The 20523-nt window shown below is 40.5% G+C and overlaps 1 protein-coding gene across 4 annotated transcripts; it reads left to right on the forward strand.

Moving 5' to 3' along the window:
* The first annotated feature begins 1510 nt into the window (after positions 1 to 1510).
* LOC6040614 (GATOR complex protein Iml1) lies at positions 1511 to 20523 on the forward strand. Of its 4 annotated transcripts, none has more exons than XM_038260176.1 (14): positions 1511 to 1919; positions 1981 to 3749; positions 3815 to 4043; positions 4115 to 4243; positions 5029 to 5046; positions 7680 to 7897; positions 7963 to 8177; positions 8240 to 8414; positions 14435 to 14641; positions 15013 to 15087; positions 15440 to 15507; positions 18639 to 19031; positions 19092 to 19394; positions 19457 to 20523. In XM_038260176.1, the coding sequence occupies exons 1-14, from the start codon at positions 1874 to 1876 to the stop codon at positions 20310 to 20312; spliced, it is 4701 nt and encodes a 1566-aa protein (XP_038116104.1). In that variant the 5' UTR covers positions 1511 to 1873; the 3' UTR covers positions 20313 to 20523. The 4 variants fall into 4 exon arrangements, with proteins under 4 accessions (XP_038116104.1, XP_038116102.1, XP_038116105.1 ...); XM_038260174.1 differs by lacking the exon at positions 15440 to 15507 and adding an exon at positions 18386 to 18486; XM_038260177.1 differs by lacking the exons at positions 15013 to 15087; positions 15440 to 15507 and adding an exon at positions 18386 to 18486.

Consider the following 20523-nt stretch of genomic DNA (forward strand, 5'->3'; position numbering starts at 1 on the left):
CAGTAAAAATAAATATGAAATATTGTAAATCATGTTTTTTTATATTTACTTTATCACGAAAAAGCTTAATGTTACCCTCTACCGTTTTCGGTATTTTGTGGTAACATTAAATGTTAACACCAAAAACGCTTTTTGCAGTGATAATCCTTACAAAATATTACTGTTTTGAACCATGGCGCAGTTTTGAAATATTTAAAAAATACAATGTTCTGTGAAAATTTGAGTTTTGTCAAAGATACGTTACGGTGCATTCTTACACATTTTTATTATTTTTATTTTGGTGATATCCAATAGGGTGATTCACTCAAAAATAAAGTTTCTCTCGGGACTCTTTGAGACTCTCATGCCAAATATCAGCCCATTTGATTGAAAACTGGCTTGTTCCAATAGGGTTGATATTTGCACGGTAATTATTTACTATGGATTTTTCTGCTTTGTTTTAATCATTCCTACAGGTCTGGGGACAATATGAATTCACACGGGATAAAGACAGGTTTGTAGTAGATGGTCCAATGAACACATAGGTTTGTCCATTCCACCTCCAAGGTGCGCATTGGTCCGACGTCCGGTGTCTCCAAAATCGATTCATTCTTTAAAAGCATTTATGTGCCCTGACGGTTTGATGAAAACCACGACGCCACGTGTCCGACGGAGAACACATGGAAAGGCATCAAATGCATTTAATTAAAACAAACAAAACAGTTTTCGTCAATCGCGCACTAACCAGTTTGGAGACCGGCGCTGACATCAAGTATTTAACCTTTGGGATCTAGATGAGCTCCGGTTGCGCTCTTCTTCCTCACTGCTTTTGAACTGCTAACACTCGATGATTTCTTCTTGCTTCCAGCTATGTTTAAATTTTCTACCCTCAGAGCCAAGTGCTTATACCGCTTAAAACAAAAGAATCATATATAATGTCCAAAATTTCAGGTAATTTGACAAACTTTTACGATAAGAGTAGACTACTTTTCTGCCGTTCTAAGCATAATTGTCCCATGTCATTTTTTGACGATTTTTACATTTCGGACGTTCAACATTCGAACGCCATCTTCGCTTAAAAACCTGGATACATAAACTCAAAGATAAACTACTAACTGGGGGGATTGGGGACACATAGGACGAATAAGAACCGTGCGTAGAAACACAGAAATCGATCGAAAAATTTCAATCGCGTTTTTCTCATTTGCACGTTTTTGAACATGGGACAATTATGCGTAGAACGGCAGTTTAATGCTACAGTATTTTGTTCTTTGAGTCATTCGAGATTATTAAATTTCTTGCTTGCCATTTCAAAAAGATCCTACAAATAGGATCGACTTTTCTCACTGGGGTTAGTTTGCAAACTTATCAGCATTCTGCAGTGAAAAATATCTGCATTCATCAAGACAAATCTGTAATTGCCAAGCGCTACAGATATGCACACTATTTGTGCAGATTCTTCGTTCTGTGCTTCAATCCCACCCCTGCAAACGTAAACAAGCACCAATCAGCTGATCAGCTGTCAAACTTCCCTTCCCAAAACAAGTTGCGATTTGGTGGATTTGGCACGCTAGTGATTCGATTTCCGTGTTAAAATCAAGAAGTTTAAAGATATTTCGGTTAAATTGCAGTGTTTTTAATCATTTGAGAGTGATTCAGGAGGTATCGGTTCAATTCGATCAATCAGCAAACAAACGGAGATAAGCCCAGGGCAAATAATTCTAGTTGCTAGCTTGCTCAAACAGTTCGTAGTGCTCTTCGTCCGCGATAATGCCCAAGTGATAATGAGTCCTGAAAATAGCTTGACAATCAGTACCACAATCTGCTGCTGCCGCTGCTTCTGCTGAATTTGGCCACCATTGCATTTCTTGTTCAGTTTCAACAGTGAAGCAAGATGAAGCGGCTGTTGAAGATTATAACGCACACGCGTAGTTTTAAAGGTAGGTTTGTGATTTTTCGAGAACCGCGGAACAGGTTGTAAGGGGTTGCTTGCTTTTGCAGCGGAAGACCTGCTGCTGAATCCGAAGGAGCATCCGGATCTGAAGCTGAAGGATATCGTTGAGATTTACCATCCGGATGATGGGGATGGCGTCCGTTTGCTGCTGCAGGTAACGTATCTTACGGAGGAACTCAACTGTCGGGACACGATCAGCGTTGAGGCCAGCGTGGCGGCGGCGTTCAATTTGAAGCCGTACAAGGATGTTTTTGTGCGCAAGATGGATCCGGCCGAGGTGGCGCTGGATTCGGTGGAGATTACGTTTAAGGATCAGTACATGGGTCGGTCGGAGATGTGGCGGTTGAAGACGTGCTTGACGAACACCTGCGTGTATTTGAACAAGAAGATCGAGTACTGCGAGGGGTGCATACGGTGCCAGGTGTACGAGATGTGGTCACAGGGCGATCGGGTTGCGTGTGGGGTTATTACGGAGGATACGAAGGTCGTGTTTCGGAGCAACACTTCGATGGTTTACCTGTTTATTCAGATGTCGTCGGAGATGTGGGACTTTGACATCCACGGGGATTTGTACTTTGAGAAGGCGGTGAATGGGTTTCTGGCGGATTTGTACACCAAGTGGAAAAAGCTGGGCAGCAATCACGAGGTAACGATCGTCATGTTCTCGAGGACGTTTTACGCGGCCAAGAGTCTGGAGGAGTTTCCGTTGCACATGCGTGACTGCCTCCAGTTGGACTACAAGGGACGATTTTACGAGGACTTTTATCGGGTGGCGATTCAAAACGAACGTTGCGACGATTGGAGTTCAACGCTGGTCCAGTTGAGACGCTTGTTTACCGGATATCGAGATGTAGTGCTGAAGTACCACGATCGGCCGGAGTTGGACGTTAAGATTCCGATTGCTTTCAACTCCACGGCAGCTCAGGGGAATTTCTTGGAAGTGTTGAACATTTCATTGAACGTGTTTGAAAAGCATTATTTGGATCGAAGTTTTGATCGGACGGGTCAGCTGTCGGTTGTGATCACGCCCGGGGTGGGTGTGTTCGAAGTGGATCGTGAACTAACGAACATCACCAAACAGCGAATAATTGATAACGGAGTCGGGAGTGATTTGGTGTGCGTGGGCGAGCAACCTCTGCATGCGGTCCCACTGCTGAAATTCCACAACAAAGATTCGCTAACATCGATCGACGACTATTCGATGCCCCACTGGATCAATCTCAGTTTTTACTCCACCAACAAGAAGGTGGCGTACTCCTCGTTCATCCCCCGAATAAAACCACCCCCGGTCGCATCGGAAGCTGCCATGCACGAATCGCCGGACTCGTTTAAACTAAAACTGCTCAAAAAGGACAGCAAAAACGAGTACATCCACAACTGTCTGTTCGATTACGACGCGTACGACGATCAGATTTTCCAGATGCCATCGGCGCACGGAACCTGCTCGCTGCAGCGCGTTGCCCGCACCAAAAAAACGTCCGTGCCCAGTCTGGACGGCTTTGGGACGTACGGGAACCATCGCGATTGGGACAGCCTGTCGTCGCCGACGGATTTGCGCCGCAAGATGAGCGATCCGGACATTCATCACAATCTGAACAACAGCATGAATCTGAGCATCGTTTCGCACAGCAGCTCGCCGAACACGGCGACGACGGATAAGGTACGGAATGAGGGCGATACCGGCAGTCGGTCATTTGGCGCGTCCAGCGTTCCCATGGTGCGAACTGGAAGGGCGTTGATAAACCCGTTTGATCCGTCGCACGTTACGATCAAGCTGACTTCGAATCGACGTCGGTGGACGCACATTTTTCCAAAGGTTTGTCACACCTTAATTCAGATTGAAGAAGGTTGAGGAAATTAACTGGAAATTGTTTTCGTTAGGGTCCACAAGGAGTTCTCATCCAGCAGCACCACTACCAGGCGGTCCCGATGCCAACGAAGCCAAACAATTTCGCCGCGTTCGATCTGGACTCGAGCAGTGAGTATGCGCACACGTCCTCGTGTACGTGGGGTGGTGGCGGCGGCGGCGGACGGGGCCGGAACGGCAGCAATGCGTCCTTCGACAGTGGTCTCAACGATAGCGATTTGCGGTGTATTGTCGAAAATAAAGGTGAAGGGAGAAATTTCTCATTTTAATAAAACAAATTGAAAGACATATTTTATTCAACATTTTTTCTGCAGGTATTCGCAAAAAATCCAGCGTGTTGCACTCCGCTGCGGGTCCATTAGTCACGGTAACTCCGTCCAAGAGTCTTACCCTGCTGTGGGGAGTTACCGGTGAGCAAGAGTGGACTCCGTCACTGACCACAGGTATGTCCGTTTTGTCGACCTTCGTTGCTCGTTCGTTCTCATCCAATCCGATCGAACTCTCGACTTTTTTTTTCGATTAATTTCCAGACTGCCATTAGTAATTTGTTTGTTCTCTCTTTTGACTCAATAATTTAATGATTCATCACCCCTCATTCATATTAATCTAGCTCTCTAGCAAATAATGATACAAATTAATCCATATTTTTACGTTTCATGTGCTTTCATCGTTCCATCCCATCGATCCGATTGATTTAACGAACTGTCGATGTTTTACTCAAAATTTTCCACCGCAATTGCGTAAAAAATCGTTAATCAAACGCGTTACCAAAACTGAAACCCTTGATTTCGGTGGGTTACCAAACGAACGTTACCAAAACCAAATTGGACAAACCACACGCGATTATCAACGAACAACAACCAACGTGCCGCCAACATCGTCGGACAACGGTTTCCAAATCCAAACCAAAAACAAAACAATTACCTCCACACGATCGAGTACTATTCGCTGCTGTGCTGCGCTACCACTCTACTGTTACTGCTACCAAATCTGCTACCAAACTGTTACTACACCAATCACCACACGCACATCCACATGTCACGAATCAACGTACTACCACTTACCAACCTAATGAACGTTTTTATGCTAAATGTGTTTTTCTTCCTATTTCGCAAAAAAAAAAAAAATACGATAAAATACGCCACGCACCCGACTCGCGGCCTCTCTAATTGTTGTTGTGCGCGCGCGCGTGTTTTGTGTGTGGTCTCTCTATCTCTGTTTGCTGCAGCCGGACGAGTGATTATAGGTTGGACCTTAAGCAGTTTTATTTTAGTTTCTTAAACAATTTTATATACTCTCTCTTTCTACACCACACCTTCACTCTAGTTTTACAAGCCCAATCCACACTTATGTTTTTAACTTTTTTCTGTGCTTTTCAATGTTTCTTTCCTTCTTCTCCACTGCACCGTTGTTAAATATGGCTTGAGTAATCTTACTTCCCCTCTCTGTGTAAATGTCTTTTTTCTCCTTCCACTACTAAATTTTGCACAAAATTGCACCCCTTTGTTTATCCCGGTATCGTACTTGTGTTTTTGTATCCTAGCAAAAGTAGCGAATGGTATCAAAAAGAAAACAATTTCTTAATTTTTGTCAAAAACGTCGCTTTACGTGTTCCCTTGTAATTTGTGTTGCTGTAGATTACTGCACTTTTCGTCCCTTTTACTCAATGTAGGTATATTTGTATCGACTTTGTTGTGTGACTAAAATTGAGCTATTTGTGACTAAACGTCTACTAAGTGTCACTGTTTTTCGCAAAACGAAGTTTTTTTTCCAATACATAAACCGACAGAAAAACAATACTACCCTATGCTCTTCATTTCGTCGCTGTCGTGATAGCTTGTCGCACGTGTATTTTGGGCCAAATTGAGCTAAGAACGCCATTTGGTGCAGCTCACAATGCCTCACCTTTCGTTGTCACTTTTCGTATGGAAGAAGTTCCGTCTCGTGCTATCTTGACACACCCTGAAAATCGATGTAAATGCGACGGGATTTCTGGTCAGAACGCGTTTGACAACTCAATTTTATGATCTCAAATGATATCTGAAAGCATGTTTGGCTAAAACAACATTTCATATTGAATCCATATCTAAATAAAGTGTTTTCCTCATTTTTTGGCCATTTTTTATCACCTCGTTTTGCGCCAAAATGTGCCATTTTGAAAACATAGCAGCTTGAAAATAGGCTCAAAATCACTTATAAATAGTTATAACTCCTTAGAGCAATTCCAGCTCAAATCAGGATTTTTTCTGGTACTTTTGTACCCGACCCTCTCCGATTTCAATGAAACTTTGTAGACATGTTATCCTAGGCCTATATAAGCCATTTTTGTATATAGGGAGCCAATTGTACTCGAAAATGACATTTGAGAAGGGCGTAAGTTATTTAGATATTTTTGTATTCTGTAATTTAAAAATGACTATATCTCGAAGTACGAAAAAGTGGTCAAAGACAAACTTGTAGGAAATTGGACGGCTTCCTGAAAAAAATACACTGAAAGAAAAATACACACAACTTTTATGGGTTTTTTCAATTTTTATGTTTAAAAGTTAAATTTTAAGTTGAAGTCAAGATTTTTTTCGTTCAATTTTTTTGAAGAAATAGCCTAAAATGTTACAAAAAGACTCACGAAAATGCAGGATTGTATGTCTCTCCTAAAAAATACAAAAATCATTTACTAAAACTGTTTTTTTGAAAAGTTGTCTAAACCTCAAAATTTTCAAAAACCGATAGTGGGAATCGATTTTCCAGACAATTTTACATAAAAGTCTCCATATTGACCATTGTTCTAAGTCCAATCCTTGAGAAGTTACAGCGGTTTTAAAAATTAAAATGTTGAAAAATAGCTTTTTGGTGGTTTTTCGCATTTTCTATATGACAGACTTGATTTTTGAGTCTCGAAAATATTTTTACCGGAACGCTCGTCCAATTTCCCATAAGTTTGCCTTTGACAGCTTTGCAGGACAGTTTGAGCTGGAATTGCTCTTAAGTGGCTCGATTATTATGTCTATGGTATTTTATTGAACAATATTTACAAAGTTTTACCATTTTTTTCTGAGTAATGTTGTCAAAGGAAATAATTTTACTTCAATTATGATAAGGATGTTTTTTTCATTAAATAAATAATCGGTTCACGAAGAGTGATCTATAGTCAAACGCAAATCCTATACAGTCGACTCTCTGGTTGTCAATATCCAAGGGACCGTCGAGGAAGAGAATCATCAGTTTACAGAACGACGCAAAATGAAGACTCGATTGAAAATTTGTTTTTCTTGGTACCCAAATATGGGAGAGAATCATGGCAACGTCCAGCAAACAAAAACAAACTAATGTCAAACACCCTTCAAAGCTTCGTTTCGCAAAGAAAAATGTCTATGCAAGCCATGAGATAGTGACAACATTGACAATCTGAAGAGATTTTTAAAGCAAACATAATCCAAGGGACCGTCGAGATCCTTCAAGCAAGAGAAAATATCGAGGAATAAAGCCAATCGAAGTATGCATTTTGAAGGGACTGAAGAATTCATCGATAGATGGAGCAATATTGATATCGAGAAGATCGACAGCCAGAGAGTCGACTGTACCTTTCTTTAGTAAGAAAGGCCAAAAAATCCGAAAATTCATCTCATTCTATTCAATAGCCTGAAATATCTGCTTAAAACATAGTTTTTAAGTGCATGTTTATTTTCCTTTTATTTTTGTGAGTCCTAACATTAGTGTCCAATGCATGAATTGAACCAATTTGTTTTACGTAGATAGAATTTAGCTTCCCCGTTGGTCCTAACATAGCAAGTAACACGTATTAAAAAGTAACGAAACTAACTCACAAATTGCGCCTCGAAGGATAAACTTGCTAATACCGTTTATTTTGCGCGCGCCCAGGGGTGGACTGGAAATCGTTGACCATTCCGGCGTGCCTGCCGATCACGACCGACTACTTCCCGGACAAGCGGTCCCTGCACAACGATTACGTTGTCTCGGACTACACGCTGCTGCCGGACGACGTGAACGCCGAATTTGCCCAGAACCGGGCCATCTACAAGAAGCCACTCTCGACGGACGAGGTGTTCCGGGAGTTGGTGTCGCAACGGCTCGCACAGGTTGGGCGGTGGATTTGATCTCGATTTTGGCTTGGGGTAAAACAGGTTGGTTATTTTTTTGTCAGGGCTTCCAATTGATTGTGCTGCCGGACAAGTCCATCATGAACCCGCAGCAGGCACCGTGCTGCGGAGGACAACTGCAGTCTTCGTACCAGTCTAGCGTACTGCGGATACGACCGCCACAGGAACCTTCGCAGGAGTATCTGCTCTCGATTGGCCGGATATTTCACAAGATTTCGCTGAGCGGTTCCGTAATCACCGTCACGCGGTATCGGCCAAGGTGCGTATGTTTTGATTTTTTCGTTTTTATCGTGTTTTTAAATTTTATATTCATTCGTTTAGACATCCGTACCCGCCGATAAACGTGGACTATCGATACCGATTCCATGCTCCTCAGCATGACACGTACGAAGTTTCCGGCGTGAATTTTACCACGGAAAAGCTGGAGAACTTCAACTGGAACTACATGGACCAGTACATCTGTACTCGCGGTGATACCGATTTTCAGCTTCATGAGGTAATTAAAAAAAATAATTGTATTCTTTTTTTTAACATTTTATAAACAGTTATCCCAATAATGAGCATTTTTTGGTAATTCAATTTTTGTATTTTTATATTTCGATTGTTTTTTTTTGTTGAATAATTATCGCATATGCATTTTAACACTTTTGAGTTTTTGATGTAGTTTGGTTCAAAATCGTGTGCTCCAAATCCACAAATATCCAGTATTTTGTTGTAGAAATCTGGAAATCCAACATTATTGAGGGAACTTAACACGTAGTTAGCCTAATGCGTGGAATAAACTTGCCTTGCGTTATTCTCAGCTTGCTGTGTTTTTTGATGTCGAAAAATAAAGGTTATTTTCAACATTTTAAAACCAGCCCTAACATTCATAAAGATTACCTATTTCTTTTGCGCGATCAATTGTTGAATGTGAAAAACCGAATTTGAAAAAAAACAGAGCGTAAATATTTTTTCAGAGATGTCCTAAGCCTACCTAAGTCCTACTACTTTGTCGAAGACACCAAATCGATTAGACAATTCCTTCAAAAGATACAGATTTTCGAATTACAGGAGTTGAAGGCAATGTTGTAGCACAGACAAACAGACGGGTCACTCGAGTGCCAAACCATCGTCCTTCTAAAACGGTTATTTCAAATACAATTTTGTTTCGGCATCCACTCACCCGGCGCTGATGTCGCTGCTGTCGTGACAGCTCGCCCGTCTTTTCTTAGTGTGTGTGATGTGTGTTTTAAGTTGAGCTTGAGCACGTGTGAGGCAGCAAATGAAAACAAAACAATTATGATGGAATTCAAGAATTCTAACGATGATCCACAATCCAGGCTTTGCTGGACAAGATTGGGGCAGTCTTGGTCAAGGTCATATGAGCGGCTGACTAACGAAGACATACCTTTTGCCCCACTATTAACCCGGGAGGACTTCTCAACAGCCCGCCGATGTTGAGGCTGCTGCTGAGGCGCACGATACTGCGGAGGAAGCCGGATCCTATGGTGGAGTCAACTCCTTCGGAGCAACCTGATGCTTATCCTTCGTGGACTGCTGCTCAGATTTCTGCTGCTGGTCGTCCTTTTGGCGATATTGCGTCGATCGTGGGCGCCACTCAATCTTCTTCTACAGTTGAGTTTCTTTGATTCTGTTTCGATGTATGATTTTGTGGTAGCGTTTTTTGGAATCTTTGCGACTTTTTGCTTTTGTTGTTTGGCGCAACTTAACTGCTCCTTGGACACGTTCCCCGCGGATGTTTCCAAACGCCCATCATGGGGACCAATTCTGGTAGATTTGAATTGGATTTTTTCTATTTCAGCGGTCACTACTGGCGTTTTCGTGACCAGGGGTATTGAGATTTCGGTAGAGGAGGAATCTTCGACAGAACTTGGAAGCAACGGGAGGACCAGTTTTTTATTCTCTGTCGTTGCGGTTGTGTTGCGTCGGTGCTGATGCTGCCGCATGATTTGGCACATGAGGTTCTTCCATTGGAAACGGAACCAACCGTGGAACCGACCCACCGTCATCTTCGGCCATCGGTGTTGATTTTTATGTTTTTCATCGGGTACTGACGATCAGCAACAACAAAATTATTTCGATCAGCTGATTATGTATACAATCGTTATGGCTTGATTGTCTCACGCAAACATTGACACATGACAGTGAAGGGTATTGGTATGTTTGGGCTGCGCTTCGGCATCAGCTCACCAGGCAGCGCTGGCGTCGCCGTGATTTGGTGGTTTGATGAGGGGCGATGGATTTCAATAATAATTTGTATGGAGAATCACGTCTGTTTGTCTGTGGTTGTAGGTTATGATTAGTAATTTTAGAAAAAAAGGCACAAAGAAAAAAATCCCATTTTTTGTTTTATCATTTTTTGATTAAAGTTGAATTTCCTAAATACGTATTTTTTTAATTATTATGTTTAAGGGAACTAAAAAAATACATCTTTTGAACCATAGTACGAATGGTGCAAAATCTGGTTTAGGAATTACAAATTTTTGAGTAATTAAGTTTTTTTTGGAAAATATCGAAAATCTTATCAAAAAATTATAAAAAATCTTGATTTAAAGTAGCGATTCTCAACGGGGGTACCGGGCCTACTTGATTTACATGGTAGGGGGTACCAGCCTAGAAGAAGGTTGAGAATCGCTGATTTAAAGCAATATGGAATTTGCAATCGAAAAGCTCTTAACATTTAAGCATAAGCATAAGCATAAGCATAGGTGCCCACCCGCAGTTGCTACTCCGTTATTGACCAGGACCTCCAGAAGTTACATCCACGAGCCGTGGAAGATAAGTGGGTGCTATCTTTCCTCGCTTCGCAACTTCTCAAAGGCCCCTATCATGCTGATCAATACCGGCGCCGGCCACGACCAGTGGTAGGGTCACGGGGAAGTGGATGGGAATGTTAGTCCGATACTTGAGTGATAGAGACCGCCCAATCGACTGCTTCTCCGACAAAGTATCACATGAGTTTTGAGGGGTTAGTAGATGGGTATGAGGTCAGGATTCACGAGTGGCAGTGATGTGACCATGAGCATTTTGTTTATCGGTTGAAATTTTAAATCTTAGGCAGCCGGCTGCGGAAAGATAAATAATTGATTATTTAAAAAGTTTGTTTTAATCGAACGCGTGCCAACCGAGCGGTAGCGCTATGGGCTGGACTTATCAGTATATTTTTACTGTTGGTACAATTAAGATAACGCGAGCAAATGTCAAAAATAGTAGATGAGTTAATACTAAAGCTGCCAGTTGGAATAAATTATTACGATCATCGAATATAAACGAAAAGAAAACAGGACACCACGTAACCGATTGTAATGAAATTAAAACAATAACTTAAAAGAACTTAACCGGCGGCGTGCCTTCCTATCAACGATGATAAAAGAAGGACTTAAAAATTTAAAATATAAAAAGACTCCAAAAAATACGTTGCATAGTAACCGCGAAGTCCCGCTACTCACAATCGAATCCGAAAGATAGCTATCTAGAATTTTAAATATAGTATTAATTCGACAGCGATCCTCCAGAAATTCTTCGTCGGCGTGCCTTCCGATCAACGGTGATGTAAGAAGGGCTTTATTCATTAAAATGATTTTATATCATAAGCCTTAAAACATATTCGTCGGCGTGCCTTCCGATCATCGATGATATAGAAAGGACTTAATCCAGCAATACGATTTGCTTGTCTCGAAAAAAAATAATTCGGATCGTTTCTATCTAAAACTATGTAAAGAGGACAAAAATAAACTCATTGGCCAACGAACGCGCGAACTAAAAATAAAGAAAAATGAAGAAGAAGAAGACCAATCAACCCATGCACACAAACAACGACACAAAAGAGATGAAAACAACACGAATCAGAAGAAATCCAATCACCCCATGCACACAAATAGCGACACAAAAGAGATGGAAAATAACACGAACAAACAGGACTGCGCGTCCACACAGGCACCGCACTACTGATGCCATTATTTAATTATAATGACCAATCACCCCATGCACTCGAACAGCGACATAAAAGAAACGGAAAATAACACGAAAAAACAGGACTGAGCGTCCACACAGGCACCGCACTACTCCGAAAAGCTCTTAACATTTTTTATAAAGTGTACCGTTTTCAAATTAGAGCAACTTTTAGGTATATATTTTTGATTGTTTTTGTTCAAAAATAAATCTTGAAAGTAATTATTTATTGTTATTTTGGAATAGCTGAGAAAATTTTCTTTAATTTTCTCTCTGGAACTTTTATGATATTAACTTTCATGATACTAGCTGATCTTTTCAATTTAAATAATTTCAATTCGTTTTTTTGTATTTTTGATCAAAAAGGGCACTTTAACTTTTTGCATAATTAAAAAAAAGCTCAGATTTTTGCCTTCCTCACCTCAATGAGGAAAGGCTATAAAATCACTCGAAAATGGACTTCTTTATTTGACTTCGTAGACCCACCTTCACGTATACCTATCGACTCAGAATCAAATTCTGAACAAATGTCTGTGCGTGTGTATGTCTGTAAGTCCGTGCACCGAAAAATATGCACACGATTATCTCCGGACTGGCTGAACCGATTTGGACCGTTTTGGTCTTATTCGATCCATCTTGAAGTCCCACAAGACCCTAGTTAATATTATGAAATTTAGAAAAGTACTTCAAAAGTTGTGCTAAAAAAAAACGATTTGGCTAGAGTTTGAAATATTGTAAAAAAGGGTGTTTTTGTAAGAAAAGCCGTTTTGCTATATATTGTTAGAAAGGTATTTGAAAGCCCTTTCCAACGCGTTCAAAAGATTGAAGATCTGACAACCCCATAAAAAGTTATGAGCACTTAACTGCCGTTATACGCATAATTGTCCCATGTCATTTTTGGACGATCCTGACTTTTTATCATTTTTAAGCTTAATTTTACGCATATTTTCAGAAAAACACATAAAATCTAGTACTTTGTTCAGAAAATCATTGAAAACAACACCAAGTCTGTTTGTCCCATTGTTGAACTTCTACGCATAATTGTCCCACCATGTATTTTCTATCACGAAATCATGAGTTTTAAGAAGCATTTCATCTCGTTTACCTGTTTAGCTGTAAGAGGATTACAAATAAGGGTGATAAAATGTTAACCGAGGTGATTAGGGACATATAGGGCGAATAGGGACCCACGGGACAATTGTGCGTAGAAACACAGAAATCGATCGAAAAATTTCAATCGCGTTTTTCTCAGTTGCTATTTTTTTTAACATGGGACAATCATGCGTAGAACGGCAGTTAAGTAGTACTTATACACTTTTTTGATGCCGGATCTCAAATATTTTGATGAAAAAGTTGTCCGGATCTATCATGCAACCCATCGTTGGATAGGTAATCAAAAGACCTTTCCAACAAGCCCAAAGATTGAAGATCTGGCAAACCTATCAAAAGTTATAAGTGCTTTAGTGTTTTTAATGAACTTTTTTTGAGGCCGGATCTCAGATATTTTGATAAAAATAACGTCATGATTCGAATTCCTGGACGCTTCGAAACCCGGACACTTCAAATTGTTTTATCAATTATTTGGATATAAGTTCGCATTATGAATGTCAAAACTATGTTATTTGATGGATTATAACATCAACTTTCATTTAAAGTTTGTTTGAATGCTGTAATTAATGCCAAAACAATTAAATAAAATATAATTATAAGTTTACCAAAAATGTGAAACATTTAAACGGATATATTTCATAGGCGTCCAAAGCACCGGGAAGGCAAAGCAGAATGTTATGTTTTTGATTTTCTTAAATTCTAGCCATTTTTTATATAAACTATCGATTGTTTTGATGTTAACAGCTTATTTGAGACCTAAAGAATGCCATTCACTAACATTTCAGTCCAATTTTTTGCGATTCATAAGCAAAATCGAGTGTCCGGAATTCGAAGCAAAAGTGTCCGGATTTCGAATCAGCTTTTAACAGTGTCCGGAATTCGAAGCACAACAAGTCATTTTAATTTTCAAATTCTGATGAAAAATTGTTAGATAAGACATATTTTGCATGCATTCTCTTAAAACTGACTGTTTATACTACATCCTGATGATATTTTTACATTTCCAACTTATTACATGATTTTTTGCCAGCTATAACAAAAATAATATGGTACTAAGTGTCCGGATTTCGAATCATGACGTTATGAGAGGAAGGCACCAACCACCTAAAGGTGGATTAAGTAACGTTTTTTTCATAAATTCATAGAAATTTTGCAAAATTTCGGTAGTAGCATAACTCGACTCTTGGCCCGAGCCGAGGGACACAAACATTGAATAAAATTTGTACCAGCCTTATAACATTTACGCTACTACCAAAAAATTTGAAAAAAATCATGAATTTAATATTTCATTTTTAAGTTTCACGTTCAATCTGTTTCACAAAAATCTAAATTAAAATAACCCTAAAGTGCCCATTTTGAATACCTTGTTTTGTGGAAAGAAAGAAGGGACAGCACAAAAACAAGATTTAAAATTTGGCATTGGCCTAATCGCATTTTAAATACACTTTACAGAACATGAAATACTGGCGCTACCGGATGTACCTGCTCCCGCGGGATGATCCCGCGATGAAGAAAATCTTGGACGGGTCCGCCAAGCGGTGTGACATTTACACCGAGGACAAACCAATCCAGTCGGACCAGCACCTATGTAACGAGTTTGTTCGGTTTGTCGAAATCAACCTGAACAAAATTAAAAAAGTTGCCTCAAAAAAACCGCGGGTAAGTTGAACGTTTGATTTTTGTTTTATTTTGTTGAATTGCAGATATCGACTTTCGGCTGCAGATTTTGTTGAGGCAATTTGTGTCCTTTCAACTGACTGTTTTGTGATACTAATTACGTTAAATAACCAGTATTTTTGCAGCAATTAAATTATCGATTTGTAGTGACAGTGCTACTACATTACACGTCTTAGACAAAATATCCGTTACAGTCACAGCGTGATAATTTCAATGTGCGAATAGATAAATCTATTTTTCTACCACCTTTACCAACTTATCTTATTCGAACAATTACATTCCCCTTTCCCATCGTCCACAATCATCATCAAAATTGTGCGATCGATTCGCCACACCAAAATATTTTCTTCCAGGGATGTCCACTGCAAACCCACCTGACCAGAAGAAGACACAGCACCAGCATCATATCCAGGCCACCACCTAACCAGGTGTGCAAAATCTCAATCTCATCAAATGCTTCAACTTTTCGTTCGCCAACCTGCTCATTGAAAACTCCTTTGACACTCTACTCACTTTTCCTTTCGTTAGTTGCTTTCCCTCCTGTTTTCTTAAAACTTTCCTAAAACAAATTTGGTTAAGGTATTTTTAATGTTTAGATTCCGTCAGCTACCCGGTGTTGGGATCGTTCCTTTAATTGTTACCTTTTATATGATTTCAGTCCAACATTTGCACATCTTACCTTTAGTTCGTTTGAAAAAATCCTACCGAGAATGTCGTTCTAATCGTGTGTTGTTTTCTTCCCGCCCCTTTTCTTCGTGTTATGATTCTCTTCCCCCAAAGGTATCGCAAATGGCTCCCTACCGGGAGCGAGTCGGAAGCAACCGGTTGCCGGAGAAACCAAGATTAAGGTTCTTGTCATTTGATTTTATAAAATGCTTTGGTTGGTGGTGTTATTTGCTAAGCTTTTGAGATTGTTGCTTTTATTTTTTGCTGCACTCGCATTTGTTTGCTTGGTTTTATGGCACAATACAAATAAGATTCATATTTTGTGAGAAAGGTTCGTAGTTTGGACTGTGGCTAACATTATCATAAAAATGAGAAATTGGTTAAAGGTTATGAATCGTAACAGTTATTTATGGGTAGGTACAGTAGTTGTTCGGTAACTGGGCTGAGAACGTAGCCCAGTCACCGAATTATGCTCGTTAACTGGGCTGAACAAAAAATAACGAGGGGACCACCGATGAATAATATTTTCCAGATGAAATATAAAATTAAAAGTTACTCAAATTTATTTACAAGTCTTACTTTTCATATTTCATATTTCATATTTGTTACTTGAAATTAAACAAAAGTTTGAAAAAAGTTTTTGTATTTATTGAATATGATTTTTGCATCCATTAACCCCTCGGTCATTTTGGTTTGTTTTGGTTTTTTGACGTTTGTCTGCTTTTTAACTGGACTACGGCCCAGTTATCGAGCGCCCACTTAAAAAGCAGCCCAGTTAAACAACGCCCAATTACCGAACAACTACTGTACTTCACAATGCTCAAAATGTAAACAGTGATAGTCTGATATTTTGATAAACTGTATTATGACAGAGTAGCCAGTGAGAAACGGGGAACAATAAAATATTAAGATTTTTAGGTTGTTCAAATACTACGTCCAAAGAAGTGCTTAATTTTTTATGAAATTTATATACTTTTTAGTATAACTTTTGTTCATACACTATACAAATTGATATGATATGACATGGACGAACACAATATTAAAAATTGCCTATTGCGTTTCAAGTTATACATACTTTTAGGTAAAAAAAAACGATTTCTTTTCATTTTTTTGGTTTTTAAAGATACTTCTTTAAAGAAAAGCCCCCTGGAAAAATATTTTTGAAAAGCTCAAAAAATTCCCTACAATTTTCTCTTTGATGCTTTGAAATTCTGAGATACAGCCTCATAAATAATTCAAATCGATGAAATTGAATTTTGTAAGTGTCACCTAAATAGCCTGTGATTTTCAACTGAAACTCGGAAACTGTTGGTCTGCTTTTCAATGTTAAATAACACTGACCTTCAAAAATTAGCAAATCGAGCATCCAACTTCACAAAAAATCCCTCTGACAGCAAAGTTTAATCTCATCACCATTACGAGCTGCAATTTACTGAAAAACATGTATTTTAAAGTGGGTCTCGTGGCGCAGGGGTAGCGGCTTCGGCTGCCGATCCCGATGATGCTATGAGACGCGGGTTCGATTCCCGCCTTATCCACTGAGCTTCTATCGGATGGTGAAGTAAAACGTCGGTCCCGGTTTCTCCTGTCTCGTCAGAGGCGCTGGAGCAGAAATCCCACGTTAGAGGAAGGCCATGCCCCGGGGGGCGTAGTGCCAATAGTTTCGTTTCATGTATTTTAAAAATGGTTAGGGTAAAAAAGGCAAGGGTTGGTATGCGAACACACTTAAACTTTATTTAGGTAAACATGTTTTCAGGGCATTTAAATATACATTCTCAACTGTTAACAAAATTTGAAGACTCAATACTACTTAAATCAAATCGAATCAATTTTTGGGTAAATGCAAGTAAAAGTTGGGAAAAAAAGATAAAAAATATTTTTATGTTTTTCTGAAAAAAACGTCTACCTTTGATTTTTGTATTTAAAAAAAATATAAATCGGGCATTATTATACACATGGGATATGTATTGAGATTTTTCACCCCAAATTTCAGTAAATTTAGTAGATCTGATATCAATTGATATCATTAAGATATCGTGGCACAGATTTAATTTTCAAAATATCGTAACTCGGAATCCTGTTAATTAACTTTTCCTATTTTTGAGCATACTACGTAAAATTTCCCAAGGAAACCGATAAAAATATTTTCAGATATAGGCTCTTTGGTTCAGACACCGTCAAAACGACTTTTTCAAATGTTTGGCTAGATTTTTAAAACTCCAAACTATTTTTCCTTGAAAGTCAAACTTATCACCCTTCAAAGTAGGGTCAAAGGTCAAAGGTAGCTAAAATCGGTATTTTTGTTAAATTTTTCTTGATGATTTGAATTTTTGTGAAAATTGACGAAAATTGTCATTTTTCGGTCCACCCTAACACGGCGAAGTTCACCCTAATGTCCAAGCAAAAAATAAATACGGGACTATTACAGTAGTTGTTTGGAAACTGGGCTGATTTTTAACTGGGCGCTCAATAACTGGGCCGTAGCCCAGTTAAAAAGCAGACAAACGTCAAAATACCAAAACAAACCGAAATTACCGAGGGGTTAATGGATGCAGAAGCATGTTCAATAGTAATAAAAAAAAACTTTTTCAAACTTTTTTGTAATTTCAGTTCACAATTATATAAATAAATATGAAAAGTAAGCATTGTAAATTAGGTTTTTTTATTTTATATTTTATTTGCATAATCGGTAGTCCCCTCGTTATTTTTCGTTCAGCCCAGTTAGCGAGCAGCATTCGGTGACTGGGTTTCGTTCTCAGCCCGGTTACCGAACATGTACTGTATTTGGTCCAAAGAACCCGCACTCCAACTTTGAACCAAATCGAAGCACTTTACTTTTTTAAATTTATTCATGATTTTCAGTTAAACAAATATCCTTGGTGAATGCACTGTTGTAAGTCCTCGAGGCCACCCGGAGCACATACCCTCTCTGCACTTTTTCTATAATTGCTATGGTTTCGTTTGTACCCCTCAAAACTGCTTCTTGTATTTTTGCACTGCTAGCTTTTTAGTATTTCCCACCCAAAAACAAAAAATCCCCACTTTTATTTTATTTTGCAGTCCGGTGTTTGCACTAAAATGTATTATATTGGTAACGGCAACGGTCATCATAGCACTAATTGTGTGTATCAAGAACGCAATCATGTCGGTAACGGTCACAGGTTAGTAGAGCGAGTTGCCGCACTCAAATAGCTTTTCTAGTTTGGCTTTAGAGCTTTTTTGTTGTCTGGTTTGCATGTTTAGTAGTAAAGTGTAAGCTGCGTGAACTTAGAGCAGTTACTCACCTTATGACCTCACCTCCCACCACGTCAAGCATCCTGACCCGGTCCAATTCCAAGGTGCTGGACAAAGCCAACATTCACGCTGCGGCGGCGGCATCGGCCGTAGCTACGGCCAACCAGCTCAGCTCTCCAGCGGGTCGAACAACCGTCGACGGGGTCGCCCTTTCGACGCTGAATTCCGCAGCGGAGCAGGGTTTGCCGGAGGACAGCGATGACTTTACCACGGAGACGAGCAAGCTGAAGCAGACGGCGACGTTGACGGAAATTTTCGAAGCGTTCAAGAATCCCGTACATGGGGTGGGTTTTGTGGGGCCAGCCCAGAGCATGCCGTCGTGTACGTTCGTCGCGTACGATGCCATCAACTGGCTGCAGAGCCACATCGACGGGCCGTGCCATCCGTTGGACATTCTCGAGGATATGAGGAGGTTGGTTGGGGGTTGATGTTGGATTTCTTTAAATTTGAACTAATTGGTTTTGTTCCTCAGAGCGCGCATGATTTGCCATGCCTCGGGAGAATACTCCAAGCCGGTCGTACCGGGCTTCTATCTGTACTACATCATGATGCAGGACAAGGAATCTCGCGACTACACGCCTCCGCTGGGTGATTTGGAAGCGTTCGAGAATGAGTGGATGGAGGTGGAGGTGCAGCATCCGGATTTGGTGAAACCCGTTGATCCGATTGACGTTGGTGTGCCCGTGTTCCTGCGAGAAACGATCGACCTTGGCGAGGACTTTTTCGACGGATCGTTGTACAAGCAGACCCACCTGGAGATTGACATCAACAACAGGTTAGGCAGTTTATTTATCTATTAAGGTTTCGTGATTATTTTCTCTTCCTTCTCTGTTGTAGATCCGATCGAACGGAATGGGGTCACGCTCGGTACCACCAGAAAATGATCCCGAGTCACGCGTACGAAATCGTGGTCCAGTGGATCACCGCTTCCGGGCCGATTGTTTGCGACTTGATCAACGGTTGGTCCCGGCGAGCGCAGGGATGTGGCTTCCAACTAGTCTCAATCCCGGCAGATCCACTCGCAGAACCATTCACCGACAAGAGCGACCCGCTGCGTGGACCAATTTTCGTCCCACTAGACTACGATTGCCTCAAGCAACATCGCAGCTTTCTGTTTGAAGAGTTCAAAAAGGAAACCTGGCCAAAACGTCTGCTCCTCTTCCAAGAGGCCATCGTGGCCCGGTTCGGCTTCATGCGGTGTGCCGTCGAAACCAAAACCGGCTCCAACCAAGTCTCGCTGGACTACCAGTACGTGCACTGCACCGGCAACATGTTCATCCTCGTCCCGAACCCCAACCACGAGCTTAAATCGCGCCAAAGACTCGCCTCCGGTGGAAGCACCATGAAGAAGCCCACAAACTTCATCAACCGCTACTCGTCCTCGTACGAGTCCCAGATCCAAAACAACATCTCCTCGGCGGCCCACGAGGCGTACATTACGCGTCACGTGACCGGCAGCAAAAACAAGGACGAATGCGATTTCATCCGCCGGACGGGCTTCCTCTGGTCCTGGAACCACATGATTCCGAACAAAAAGTGGAAATCGCTGGCGATTGCCCAAACGGAGGAACTGTTCCAGCTGCGGATGTTGCGAGATTTCAAAGACTTCTGCGCCAACAAGGACCAACGGTTGGCCAACTTTTGGGAGGAGTGCTGGGAGGCGAAGGAAAAGTCGTCGATGGCGCGAACCTAAGGCAAAGGGAGTGTGTGATATTGCTGTAGATTCAGAGGCATTCGGAAGGATTTTTTCTGTCGAATTTTATTCACCTAAAACGAGGAAGATTGTGTGTCTGTACAAATTACCGTTTAAAAAGTGCCGTTAGTAGTACCGTGTCGTTTTGTAAAGTTCTCTTTGTTATTCTTTTATATTTGCGAAATATTAAACTAGTTATTGCTATTAAAAA

Source organism: Culex quinquefasciatus, chromosome 3 (genome assembly GCF_015732765.1).
Source record: "Culex quinquefasciatus strain JHB chromosome 3, VPISU_Cqui_1.0_pri_paternal, whole genome shotgun sequence".
Classification (NCBI taxonomy): Eukaryota; Metazoa; Arthropoda; class Insecta; order Diptera; family Culicidae; genus Culex; species Culex quinquefasciatus.